This window comes from Ursus americanus, chromosome 29, assembly GCF_024610735.1.
Source record: "Ursus americanus isolate L20-20 chromosome 29, mUrsAme1.1.p, whole genome shotgun sequence".
Taxonomy (NCBI): domain Eukaryota; kingdom Metazoa; phylum Chordata; class Mammalia; order Carnivora; family Ursidae; genus Ursus; species Ursus americanus.
The window spans coordinates 13,659,281-13,674,185 of NC_142155.1; the positions used below are offsets into that span (position 1 = coordinate 13,659,281).

The window sequence follows — 14,905 nt, forward strand, 5'->3', positions numbered from 1 at the left end:
ATAATATCTACCCAAGCAGCACGTCAACTAGCCATTGACCATGAGAAACTATCAAGGTTTAAGAAGGCAGGAGACTATAATCCAGGATGCCCCCTGGCAGGTTCTGGGACCAAGATATCTAGGGAATATGAGACAAGAAACGGAGTCACTGGAAAACCAGGGGATGAATTGGGGGCCAAAAGGATAAGGGTGTCAAGGTCAATAGGTCAGTAGTGGGATCCAGAGCAGGCTGGATGACCCGACCTGGCAAGCTGTGGTCAGAAGTCTCCTCTTGCCAGCAGAGCTGGACTGTCCCAGCTTGACCACTGCAATCTGTCAGATCTAGAGGAACAGAACAGCAGATTACTGAAGCAAATATGCCCTACTGTTCACTGGGTTAGAGAGAAAAAAAAAAAGGCAGAGTCTTAAAGGATATCTTTGTTTTTTTCTTCTTTTAATCACAGATCTCACAGAAACTCTGACTCACTTTGAGAACTACATCAGAACATGGTTCCGGGAACACTGGCTGTCTTTCACACTAATCTCATTGTTCTGGCATGATGTAAGACAGTTTGACCTGTGGAGTTCCTGAATAGCTTGGATGGGCAATTTTTTACTCAATGCTACCAGTCTCTTCAGGCTAAGTTCAGGACCAAGGGCTCCAGCAGGAGGTAGCAGAGAGGGTGTGCTTTGAGGGGCAGTGGATGGGGGAGGCTAAATGAAAAAAAGAAGCCATCCAACCTTCAGTGCCTTCAGGCATGAGACTGGCACTACTTGAGGGTCCTTGTTTACAAAGGAAAGGTGAAGAAGTTAGCGATACTACTATGATTAAATATGCTAAGGATTATTAACCAGAGGTAGCCTGGCAGAACAGCCAAAATTATACAAACATAACTCAGTGTGGCAAAATCATCCTCAAATCCATACAGGGGCTGCTTCTTAAGCAAGGAATGATATACTAATCTATTAGCCAAGTTGGGGCAGGCCTGCTGATACATCAAAGGGCCAGCATGTGCAAGCACGCACACATCACAAGTTTACCCTGGCAACACTATACCCCTGGCAACACAGTGGTCATAGTAGATCCTGTCCTGGTGTAAGATGCCTAGCACGTGCCTCTTTGCTCAAGGGAAATTCTCACAGTCCTTCAAGATTCTCCATCATGGGCTGATAGTGTTCACCCCAGAACTGAATGTTGAAGCCCTAATGGCCCCCAGAATGTGTCTATATTTAGAGATAGAACATTTCATGAGGTGATTAAGTTATAAGGAGCCTGTTAGGGAGGAGCCTAATCCAATCTGATGAGAGTCCTTGTAAGAAGAGGAAATCAGGACACACAGAGATACCAGGAGCATGCACACACAGATAAAAAGGCTCTGTGAGGACACAGTGAGAAGGCCTCCAGATGCAAGCTAAGGCGACAGGCCTTGGGAGAAACCAAGCCAGCCGACCTCTTGATCTTGGACTTCTATCTCCAGAACTATGAGAAAACAAAGTTCCATTGCTTAAGCCACCCACTCTGTGGTATTTGTTGTAGCAGTTCTAGCAAACTAATGCAGTCCCCAATAATTTTTTAAAAGAAATCTTCAAGGGGCGCCAGGGTGGCTCAGTCAGTTAACCACACCACTCTTGATTTCAGCTCAGGTCATGATCTCAGGGTCATGGAATCGAGCCCCGAGTTGGGCTCTGCGCTCAGTGGGGAGTCTGCTTGAGATTTTCTCTCTCCCTTTCCCTCTGCCCCGCCCCCACTCTCTCTTTCTCTAAAATAAATAAATAAATCTTTAAGAATAAATAAATAAATAAAAGAAAAAACCTTTGATAGTAAGTGGAATCACAACAGAAAACTACCTGTGTATTTTGTTAATGCAAATCTCAGTATTTTCTTGACTCCAAAGGAAATAAGGAATAATTCTGAAAGGGACAAGGCTATCAAATGTTTTATTCCATTTTTTAAACCCAACCGAAAAAAATTTATTTACACTACATTGCATTTACCAGTAGATAGGCGGTACTACACATATTCTTAAAACTTCTTAGCCCCCCTCCTCTTCCCACCTGATTGTTGCACATATTTTGTACTCTCCTGTGCAGATTGTGAGTTTCCCATAGCCAGCAGCCATCTTCTCAAGTTTGTTCCTGGTAAGATTTAATCATGCTGATTTGTGAAGCAAGACTTGTTGCTTAATATCTTATCCATTTAAGGAAATCATTTGGTGCTGAATTTCTTCTTTTCCCCTTTATAATAAGGGCGAGGTTTAAATACTACCTAGAAAGAGCTGTTAGTTGAACAGGGCTCTCTCTGCCACAGAGAAACCATAGGAAATCCTCTCAGGCTGTTAAGCATTGAAAACAGTAGCCGTTTATGACTTGGAGTGATTGCCAGATGGGAGTTGTGGTCCTGTTCACAACCTGGCTCCCACTGAGCTAGAAATCCCGGTTATTGACGTAAGCCATTCTCTATGTCCATTTGCTCTCTATCTTTAAAACGGCCATGCAATGTCAACCTTAAGGACTAATGCTTCTTTTCTGACTCCTATTTTCCTTGACACATTCTCTACCCTTCTCCTCGGTAATAAGTGATTTAAAAAGAGTGCCCATACTTCCCTAGGTGGTGCCATGAGGGTCATCTGACCTTCCTCTCTTTGCAGGAGAGACACCAAAGTACAGATGTGCATTGGCAGCAGGTACCTGTGATCCAGAGATGCTTCAGGCTTTTGCTCCATCAGAATTTCACCTTCTCAGAAAACAAGGGTAGCTACATTCTTGAGCTTTTACTATCCTCCACGTACTATATAAGTTTTACATAGATAATTTAACTACGAAGTAGGTGCTATTACCCCATATGATGGAAGAGAAAATTGAGTCATAGAGAGGACAAGTTACTTCTCTAGCATCCTATAGCTTGTGAGCTGTGACCTGAGGGCCAGGATTCTGCATACAGGGCAGGCATTCTTAATCATCACAGCGTACTGCCTTCCCTAAGTCCCCTACTTATGTTCAAGGAAATTATTAATGCTCTGGTTGCACAGTGTTCTTTAAGCAAAGGATTTCAAGGCATCTGGTTGTGTCTTGAATGCTAGTGCTGTATCATAATTCCAAACCGAAAGGGCCTTTACTAGATCTTATTTAGTCAAAAGTATTAGATTATTTGCACAGATGGGGCTTATCAGTACATAACAGCATTATATTATCATAGTAATAGTTGTTTCCACATCGATCAATCTAGTCTTTTGTATGCAAAAGGTGAAAGTGTCTCACACTGAAATCATAGGAGAAACAATGCCCAAGATTCTCACTGGGTGACCTGCCAGCATTGATGGGCAGCATGAAGCAGGTCCATAGTGCAGCACATATGTTTGCTCATCCAGAGTTTTAGGGAAAAAGATGCTTGGCTTATCTGAAATCACTAACTCCGCTTTTGATTTAATTCCTTGGTCAGTTAATGCTGAAATTTTTTAAAAAAGATTTTATTTATTTATTTGAAAGAGAGAGCATGAATGGGGTGGGGGGGGAGCAGAGGGAAAGAGAGAAGCAGCTTTCCCGCTGAGCAGCAAGCCCGATGTGGGGCTTGATCCCAGGACCTTGAGATCATGACCTGAGCGGAAGGCAGGTGCTCAACCTGAGCCACGCAGGCACCCCTGAAATTTTTATTTAGGTTATGGTTGGCATTTAAGAGAGAGACTGGAAGCCGAGGTTTGAGCTTTCTGTTTAATCTCAATGGTTGGGAAGTAAATTCCTCAAGCCTAGGGAATGTATTAGATAAACAAGTTATTTTCAAACATGAAGTGTTGACCTGATATAGGGTCACGATCAACTTTTCATTACAAAATAGAAAAGAATAGAAAATACCTGAGTGTATTACACACACTCAAGGTAAATATTATTTTTGAAACTCCAGTTTTCAACTATATATGGATGTAAATTGTGTATCTTGCAGTGGGTCACAGTCAAAAGCATTTGCAAAACACTGAGTTAGACCAACAGAGGTTTTATCAGGAAACAGAAAGATGCCTGAATAGAGATCAGTCCCTGCTTTCAGCGAGTTTGAGGGGCACAGTACACGATGAGTATATTGTGTATGCTCCATGTGTGTATTCTTTCCAATGTTTTCTTCCTTTGTTCCCCAAATATAAATTATCTCAAGGGCCTGCCTTTCATTCCATTAAGAGATTACTCCTCCTTTTCTGATCCGCTGTCATCAAAGCACGATTTCTTCTTTTCTTACCTCTAGAACACTGCTATAGTCTCTCCATGGGGTTCTTTCCCCCAGTCTTCCTCTACTCACTAATCCACATTATCTTCCTCTGCCAGACCATTTCCAAAAATAACACTTACATTTAGTTACCCATTTATAGAGAATGAAGTCCAAACTCTTCTCTGGCTTTGACTCTCTTGTCTTTATGATCTGCATTTTCCAACATGTATCCCATTTTCTACAAACCTTGGTCTCCTGAACATGCCATGCTCATACCACTTCTATGCCTTTGGTTGCATAGCTGGACTATTGTCTCTGTGCCCAGCTTATTTCTCCAGATTCTGTCTCAAGTCCTAATTCTCCCATGAATTCTTCTCTTATTCCTGCATTTTGCTCTCTATGCTTCTAGAATTCCTAGAAGTGAGACATACTGTACTTTATCTCTCTTCTTCACAGTCTACACTCATCTGAAAGGTGTTTTTCCCCCCTTCCATTATATTGTAAGTGGCCTGAGAACAAGGCCCATATTTTACTGTTATGCTAAGAGTTACAATAATAGCAATAATGGAATTATGGAGTACCTACTATGTGCCAGAAAATTCACATATATTATTATGCATGGATTATTATGTATTTAACCTATATTATTTCTAAGCTTCATGACAGCCCTAAAAAAGAGTTACTGTCAATCTTCATTTTCTGTGGATTCCATATTTACAAATTGACTACTTGCTAAAGTTTATTTGTAACCCCCAAATCAAAACTCAGTATTTTTATGGTCATTCATGGATGTGTGCAGAGTGGCAAATATTTGAATCACCCAATGCACATGTACCCAGCTGAGACCAAAGATGGTAACATTCTGACTTTTTGTTCCAGTTCACAGACTGTAAACAAGTTCCTTTTCATGGCCAATTTAATGCCCAGGTTGGTTTTTGTTTATTTTTTCTTTTTTTTGCGTGTGCTTTTTATTGGTGATTTCACTATTTAAAATGTCCCACAGCACATTGCTACATGCTAAAGGACCATCTAGTATTCTTAAACTCAAAAAGACTGTCATGTGCCTTACAGAGAAAACATATGTATTAGGAAAACTTTTCTGGCATGAGTTATAATGTCTTGGCTGTGAGTTCAATGTTAATGATTAAACATATGTCATGTATTCATTGGTTGATGAAAATGGTATGAACAAATTCTCAAGGGGATCTCATCCTGTATTTTCCCTAGGAGTAAGTGGTTCAGTATTCACTAACTTAGTGTTTGCTGCAACTTTACACGATAGAATTACCATGAATAATGAGAATAGACCATACTACTATGTCTTCTTTATTTCTTATTTAGATATGAAGAAATAAGATGGAGAAATATTAACTAATGTGTTTGAAGACACCAAGATAGTTATTAGACAAGATGGAATTTCAACTTGCACATGTCTGATTTAATTCTGTCAAGTCTTAAAGTTCCAGTTTGTGTGTTGCAAATTCAATCTTCTATTGATAGAATGAGTTTCACTATAAATTTTCCCAGAGGTAAAAAAATAAGTAAATGGACATGTTTTCCTCTTTCCCTTTCTCTCTCTAAAATGAATGTTCAGAGTTTTATTAGTGTGTGTGTGTGAACAATGTAAATTTCCCCCAAATTACTATGTTATTCACATTCATTTATTAATTAATTCAACAAATACTGGAGTGTCTACTATGCCTCAAGACATAATCATCTCTCAACAAGTTTAAAAATTATTGCTGAAAACAGACCTAGAAACAAATAATTAGACTATTATGAGAGATGTTACAATGTTATGTAAGTAATATGCTAGAAGTAGAGATATTTACAAGGTTTCAAAAGGCCAGACAATTAGGAAAAATTTGAATTCTGTTTGGGATTTGATGAGAAGACTTTTGAGTAGAAGGGATTTTTGAGCTGGATCTGGAAGGAACTTGCATCAGATTGGAAATTGGAGGATAAACTACATAGAGAACTAACAGAGAGAGATTTAGAGATATGATGAAGCCCTAGAGTTTGGAAAAGAATGTATCAGAAGGGAAAAGACTTTTGGAATATCTTTTCTACAGTTTCTAAAAATAAAACTATTACTATGCTTTATCATTCTAAGACATACATCCACGCTTTATTTTTTCCCAACTTTAATAGGTTGTAGCTATTCTATCTCACTGTCATCGATGCATCAAATCAATCTTTTAGTGAATCCAGCATTAGTAGGCATTTTAACTAAAATGAATTGCACATAACTACATTGAAAAGAATCCATTCTTTTAAAATAATTTCACTTAATCTTTCTATGTTCTCCTTCTCAGTTAACAAAAAAAAAAAAGAATGAAAAAAACTTAGTGGTACCTATGTAATTACTAATTTTGGTGTTAAGATTCTATGCTCAATCTTGTTTGAGGAGGAGGGTGTCCTGGAGCTTGGCTGGGATCCAAAGATGGATCAGGAAAATGTCTTCTTTTTCAAGATTTACTAATGAGCGCTAATAATAGGAGATATAAAGAGATGCAGAAGAGAAAGTGCTATTAGAATTCAGAGGCCCAGAAATTACCTTAGAAGACTGGGAGTGACCAAGTCAGTCTAAGAACACAGAGAAGGCAAAGACCAAGAGCTAAGAACGTACAGTGCATTCAAGAAGCAGGAAGTGGTGAGGCACCTGGGTGGCTCAGTGGGTTAAGCATCTAAATCCTGGTTTTGGCTCGGGCCATGGTCTCATGGGTTGTGGGACTGAGCCCTGTGTTTGGCTCTGTGCTCAGCAGAGAATCTATTGAAAGATTCTCTCCTTCTGCCCTTCCCCTCCCTCTAAAATAAATAATTAAAAAAAAAAAAAGAAAAGAAAAAGGAAGTAATTCATTTGACACAAGTCTGTGAAGAGGAGGAATAACTCATGCACTTGGCTGTAAAGATAGGTAACCTACATACTGTGGAGTGTACTAGAAAACAACATAAAGACTTTGGGTTGTCATTCAGGGAGCCCTGGAGCTCCAGTGAAGGTTTCTGATCTAAGAAGTGACATAATCAGAGCTGTCCTAGGATAACTAATAGGACTATGATGTACAAGATGAATAGAGATGTAGGTAAAAATCTGAGGGAGGATTAAAGGAAAGAGGCTATGGAAATAATGTAGGCTGAGGCAACTAAAGGCTAAAGTAGGATAATAGCAGTGGGAAAAGAGAGGAAAGAATGGATAGAAAAGATACTGTATAGACATAGCCTATAAAAAAGGAAAAGAAGGAAAACCCAAGATAACATTATAATTGCAGCCTAAGGACTGCTAGTTCTACAAAGAGAAGTATAATATGTAAAAAAAACCTTGCAATTCAAGATAAGCTTAATTTATGCCATATTGATCCTGAGGTGCTAGCCAATCAGAAATGTCCAGAGCCCTTGGAAATAGAGGATTGAAGTTTAAGTAAGGTACAGGTGATGTTGAGTAAGGTTATAAATCAGAGTTTATAATCAAGCAAAGATGATAAAAAATATATAAAATGTTTCTATAAAGTGGTGGAAAGTAGAATAAAAGAGGTGCAAAGTTGTCTAAGATTTCAGAAAAGAGAAAGATCATTTTCAGATGGAGCTTGGGGCTTTCTAGTCTAGCATTCAGAAAGTCTTGCTAGATCCAGGCTAAAGATTTTGACAGACAGAAATGGAAGAAGAAGGGATTCCAAAAGAGAGGGTATTCCAGGGGCCTGAAAAGATACCAGTAAAGACAACAAAATAGAAAAATACAGCTCCTGTTTGTGAAGGGATGACTTGGACACCAACATGCTGAGAATTTTGTGTAGTGTGAAGGATTAATAAAAGAGTGGAATGGAAATTTCTGGCTGTGCCAAAATGACAACAAAATAATCAGCCAAACTGCTCTATTTAAATCAAACCAGCTAATGTCCCCATGACTAAGCCTTTGGTTAAACTAATTGTTCATTGAGTCAATGTACTCCAATGAGTAACTCAATCAAAATATGTTCCCAGTATAACCTGGTAATCTTAATTTTTCCAGTTTCAGCATCTAAAAATCTTAAAGCTCTATACTCTTTTTTTTTTTTTAAAGATTTTATTTATTCGACAGAGAAAGACAGCCAGCGAGAGAGGGAACACAAGCAGGGGGAGTGGGAGAGGAAGAAGCAGGCTCAGAGCGGAAGAGCCTGATGTGGGACTCGATCCCGTAATGCCGGGATCACGCCCTGAGCCGAAGGCAGACGATTAACCGCTGTGCCACCCAGGCGCCCCTAAAGCTCTATACTCTTGAGGGTTAAAGGAGGTCCTAGAGATTATTTAGTTCATCATTCTACCTGATGTTTCAACTGTGAACCTAAGTATCTAAGGTTTTTTGAAGTTACAACTTGTATTTTGCATCAGGATGTTATTTTTTAATGTAATTCTAATGGATAGAAGGATCTCAGAACTACAGGGAAAATACTGGCTTGGCGTACTTTATCAAGTTTTTAAAATTGAAAAGCCATTTTATTCTTTGTAAATAAAAATTTTTGAAACGCTCAAATGACAATAATCTTCCATCCCACATATTTTTACAATTAAAACTATTCTTGGACACTGGTGATACCATATAAAACGCCAACACCAATAATTCTCATTTCAGTTAATTTTAGCAGTATATGCATACAATTTAAGTAACATATGTACCTCTATACAAATCAGGGCATCAATATTATTTATGAACGATTCCATGATTTCAAAAAGTCTTCCTTTCCTCTTTCCTTCAATATCTGATTAAAACAAAACAAAGCAAAACAAAACAAACAAAACAAAACAAAAAACAAAAAAAAACCCTCCTGCATTTTCCAAGTGAAATGCAAATAAAACTCCCAAATGGAGAGTAAGCTGACAGAAAACGACCTGGTCTGGGAGTTTTGCCAAAACCTTATTTTAATGAACTTTATGGGGAGATGCAGGAAGAGCATTATGCTGGAAATGCAGAAATCAACTCGGCATTCTTGGCAGGAGTACATTTTAGCCTACAGCACAAATGGAGTTAATCTGAAATGCAAACAGGAGGTGCATTAAATGTGCTTTGTTTGCCATTCAACAAGCTTTGCGTTAAGGGCAAAGACAATACTGAAATTGGGTGAGTACTTAAACTTTATTATGGAAATAAACGATGTTGCTCTAGAAGTCTTCCGCGACAAGAGAAACATGCTGTGAGGAGTTATTGAATTTCTTCTTTTCCTATCCAGAACAATTCTCTATTTGCCCGATATTTTCAGGCAATGGTTCCACAAAATTAAATATGGCCTTCCCTCTTCTGATAGCAAAACCCCAACAAAACTTAAACTATATCTTCTTTGCATGTTATAGGTAATGTGCTTTCATTATGCTTAATGTACTTTTAATAGTCTCTTATGGCAAGATGGTGATATTAAATGTGGGAATAAAATATCCATGATACAACCTTGAATTTGTTATAGTGCCTTTTATCTGTGGGCTCAAAACACTTTACACACATTCTCATTCAGTATCTCCTTGAGGTGTAGTATGTGCATTTTATGGTTGAGGACACTGAGGTGTACAATGACTAAGGGAATTGAGGTCATTTCCAGAGCTCACACTAAGCACAACCTGGATATGTCCCCTGCAGGAGTAAGGCCTCTCTCCCTCCAGGCCAGAATGCCTCCTAAGGGCTGCAGCATGGGCTTCTCAGGGCCAAAACCCCAATGCATCTTCACTAGTCTTTTCGTTCAGGGGCTTGTCTCTCTTACCTGGACACCATCAGATGCAGGGACATAACGTGCCCTTTTAAACGTGTCTGTCACATTTCTGAGAATTTCCACAGACATCAGAAGATCACCTGCATAGAAATTTTTCCTCTGAGTTAAATCCAACAGTGTCTTGGTCACCTGGGACATTCCATCACCTGCCAAAATTCGTTGCCCCTTAGCAAGGTGTTCTTTGATCTGTGATGGTCAAAAGAACAGAATAAACATCAGAATCTTCATTACTATTAATCTACATATTTTCATCAAATGTATTCAAAATTGCAGAGTCAACTATAAAATAGCATTACAAAACTGTGAATTTTGTGTATCCCACACTCTGATGGATAAACATCCAGCATGCAAAAACTAATGAGCATATACACTTTGGCAGGCACAACAGACTTGCCTTTTCTAGTACTCAGAACACACAATCGAACACGTTGGGAAAAGTTTGTACTAATTTCGGTTTTTAATTGAGTAAAAATAAAAAAAAAATACTTTTAGGTGTGATAAACAAGTGAGATAATTCAGCAAGATGTGATCAGAGACAGGAAATGATAAACATTTCAAAATACCCATTTTTCTAACTTCTGGGAAAGATGGTTGAGTAGGAGGACCCTAAGCTCACCTTGTCACTCAGATACAACTAGCTAACACCCACATCAGTGTAAATAACTGAGAAAATGACCCAAAGACTGGCAGAACAAACTCGACATAGCTAAATGTAGAGAAGAGACCATATGAAAGAGGATAGGAAGGGTAGAGACATGGGACTATTGGTGGGAGAGAGGGAGCTGCAGTTGAAGAACCAGAAAGAATACACAGGGAAGATGAATTTCCATAACATTTGGTTTTGAAAACCAAGAGGGCCAAATTTTGTGAGTTCTTACAATCAGCAGCCTTAAAACCTGGAACTTTAAATAAGGAGGAGAGCCAGGAGGTTGGGAGGAAGCTGAGTTCCTCCCCTTAAAGAGACAACTCAACAAAGAGCCCCATGGAGATGCAGCATACAAGCAGCAGTTTGAAAAAATCCCTGGGATACTTGGGAGGGAGAAAAATTTGTGTACTAATCTCAGAGCTTGTGCTGGAGGGGTAGGGATAACTGAAAGACTTCTCTAGGAACAAAGAAGCTGTCAGGATCCATTTCCCTTCCCTGCCCCACCTAAACATACACCCACCTTCAGGAAACAGTTCCAGACCAACACTCATTACCCAACTTGCTAACAGTGCACCACAGCCATGCATTCTCCTCCAGCCAGGCCTTCACTCCAGGTCCCCTCCCATAGCGGAACCACACAAACCTTGCTGACACAAGGCATTCTACCTGCATATTTCTGTAGATGCACCCCATCCAGCTTCCCTTGGTCCCCAGCAGCTGCAGGTTCCCTCCCACTAGCACAAAACTTTCTGGCACCATATGCCCCGCATCCACATTCTCTTGCAGTTCAGCTACTGCATCTCTGGCAAGTGCCTGGTCTGAGTCAACTTAAGCCCAAGACAGCCCCAGACTGGCCCACTAACAACACAGGGACCAACAGGCAAGAGAGCCATTGCAGATGATGGGACTGCAAAAGTGGCTCAGCCACAACAGCAGGGCACACACAGCACACATAGGAGATACTGCTGAAACTCCAGGTTCTAGTGAACAGGAAACACTGCACTGCAGGGCACTATAGGACCTCTTCTACATAAGGCCACTACTTTCAAGAGGAGAAGTAGTTAACTTTCCTAACGCACAGAAACAGTCACAGAGAGTTAGACAAAATGAGGAGACAGAGGAATATGTCCCCAAAAAAGCAACGGGACAAATTAAAGCAAGAAACTTAAATGAAATGGAGATAAGCAAAATGTTTATAGAAAATGTAAAGTAATGGTCATAAAGATACTCATGAGACTTGAGAAAAGAGGGGAGAATCTCAGTGAGACACTTAACAAAGAAACAGAAAACATAAAAAGAACCAATTTGTGATGAAGAACTACGTAAATGAAATAAAAAAAATGACAAGATGGAATAAACAGACTAGAGGAAGCGGAAGAATGGATCAGTGATTTTCAGGAAAGAGTAATGGAAAGCAATCAAGCTGAACAGGAAAGAGAAAAAAAATAATAAAAAGTGAAAATAGACTTATGGAATTCAGCAACACCATCAAGCATAATAATGTTCACATTATAGGGATTCCAGGAGGAAAAAAAGAGAGAGAGAAAGGAAGCAGAAAATTTATTTGAAGAAATAATAGCAGAAAATGTCCCAAATCTGGGGAAGGGAACAGAAATCTAGATCCAGGAGGCACAGAAAGCCCCCAACAAAATCAACTCAAGGAAGTCTACACCAAGACACATAGTAATTAAAAGGGCAAAAATTAATGATAGAGAGAATTTTAAAACTAGAAAAAGTTTTGCATACAAAGGAAACACCATAAGGTTATAAGCTGAATTTTCAGCAGAATGTTTGCAGGCCAGAAGGGAATGGAATGATATAATTAGTGCTGAGAGAAAAAACAAAACAAAACAAACAAACAAACAAAAACAGCAGCCAAGAATACAGTATCCAGCAAGGCTATGATTCAGAAAAGAAGAGATAGAGAGTTTCCCAGACAAACAAAAGCTAAAGGAATTCATGACCATGAAACCAGCCCTACAAGAAATGTTAAAGGGGACTCTGAGTGAAAAGGAAAGACCATAAGCAAGAATAAGAAAAGTAGGAAACAGGGGGTGCCTGGGTAGCGCAGTCGTTAAAGCGTCTGCCTTCGGCTCAGGGCGTGATCCTGGCGTTCCGGGATCGAGTCCCACATCGGGCTCCTCCACTGGGAGCCTGCTTCTTCCTCTCCCACTCCCCCTGCTGTGTTCCCTCTCTCGCTGGCTGTCTCTCTGTCACATAAATAAATAAAATCTTAAAAAAAAAAAAAAAAAAAAAAAAAAGAAAAGTAGGAAACAGAAAAGCAGTAAAAATAAGTATAATTATAAAAATCAGTCAAGGGATTCACAGAATTAAAGGATGAAAATTATGACATCATATACCTAAAATGTGGGAGGGAGAGGAGTAAAGAATGAGTTCACTTAAGTTCACTTAATTTAACTTAAGAGAACTTAAGCTCACTTAATAGAGACTGTTATATGCAGAAGTTGTTATATACCAACCTCATGGTAACCACAAATTAAAAACCAGTAATAGATATGCAAAAAAGAAAAAGAGTAAGGAGCCCAAGTACATCACTAAAGAAAGTCATCAAACTGTAGAAGAGAGCAAAAGAAGAAAAGAACAAAGAACTAAGACAACAATCATAAAACAAGTAAGAAAAGGACAATAAGAACATACTTGTCAATAATCACTTTGAATCCAAATGGACTAAACACTCCAATCAAAAGACATAGGGTGGTGGAATGGATAAAAAAGCAAGACCCATCTATATGCTGCTGATAAGAGAATCATTTCAGACCTAAAGACACATGCAGATTGAATATGAAAGAATGGAAAAACATTTTTCATGCGAATGTCAGTGAAAAGAAAGCTAAGTAGCAATACTTAACATCACACAAAATAAACTTAAAACAAAGACTGTGACAAGAGACCAGGAAGGACACTATATAATTATAAAGAGAACAAGCCAACAAGAAGATATAACAAATTGCAAATATTGTGCACTCATGATGGGAGCACCCAAATACATAAAGCAGCTAAAAACACATAAAGGAAGTAATTGATAGTAATATAATAAACACCCTCTAACATCAGTGGGCAGATCATCCAAACAGAAAATCAGCAAGCAAAGAGTGGCTTTGAATGACACACTGGACCAGACCATTCTAATATTCAGAAAATTCCATCCTAAACAGCAGAATATACATTCTTTTCGAGTACACATAAAACAGTCTCCAAAAGAGATCACATATTAGGCCACAAAACAAATTTCAACAAATTCAAAAAGTTTGAAGTTGAAGTCACACCATGCATCTTTTCTGACCATAACACTATGAAACTAGAAATCGACCACAAGAAAAATCTAGAAAGAACACAAATATGTGGAGGTTAAATAATCTGCTACTCAGCAATGAACGAGTCAACCAAGAAACCAGAGAGGAAATAAGAAATAGATGGAGACAAATGAAAATGAAAACACAATGGTCCAAAATCTTTGGGATGCAGCAAAATCTGTTCTAAAAGGGATGTTTATAGCAATACAGGTGTACTTCAAGGAAGAAAGAAAAATCTCAAATACGCAACCTAATCTTACACCTAAAGGAACTAGAAAAAGAAAAACAAACAAAACTCAAAGACAGGAAATTAAAAGATCAAAGCAGAAATAAATGAAATAGAAACTAAAAAAATACAAAACAAAACAAACCCAATAGAACAGATCAATGAAACCAGGAGCTGGTTCTTGAAAAGATAAAAAAAACTGACAAACTTTTAGCTAGACTCACAAAAAAAGAAGGAGGCGGGAGGACAGGACTCAAATGATCAAAAACAGAAACGAAAGAGGAGAAATTAAAAAATGACACCACAGAAATACAAAGGATTATAAGAGAATATTATAAAAACTTGCATGTCAAAAAACAGACAACCTAGAAGAAATAGATAAATTAATAGAAATATATAAACTCCCAAAACTGAATCAGAAAGAAATAGAAAATTTGAACAGACCAATGACCAGCAATGAAATTGAATCAGTAATAAAAAACAAACAAAACCACACAACTCTCAACGAACAAAAGTCCAAGACCCGATGACTTCACAGGCAAATGATACCAAGCATTTAAAGAAGAGTTAATACCTGTTCTTCTTAAACTATTCCAAAAAATGGAAAAGGAAGGAAAACTTCCAAATTCATTCTATCAGGCCAGGATTAGTCTGATACCAAAACCAAATAAAGACACCACAAAAGAAGAGAACTACAGGCCAATATCTCTGGTGAACACAGATGCAAAAATCCTCAACAAAACATTAGCTAACCAAATCCAACAATATATTAAAAAGAATCATTCATCATGATCAAGTAGGATTTATTTCACG

General features: G+C 38.5%; 1 protein-coding gene across 4 annotated transcripts in view; it reads right to left on the minus strand.

The window, feature by feature from the left end:
• The window catches only part of ADGRB3 (adhesion G protein-coupled receptor B3), a 696,748-nt gene that overhangs the window by 346,956 nt on the left and 334,887 nt on the right, over window positions 1–14,905 (minus strand). For all 4 annotated transcript variants that reach the window (XM_045803249.2, XM_087856973.1, XM_087856972.1 and 1 more), the window contains one exon: window positions 9,898–10,092. In XM_045803249.2, coding sequence (XP_045659205.1) covers window positions 9,898–10,092 — 195 coding nt within the window. The remainder of the gene's footprint in view (window positions 1–9,897; window positions 10,093–14,905) is intronic.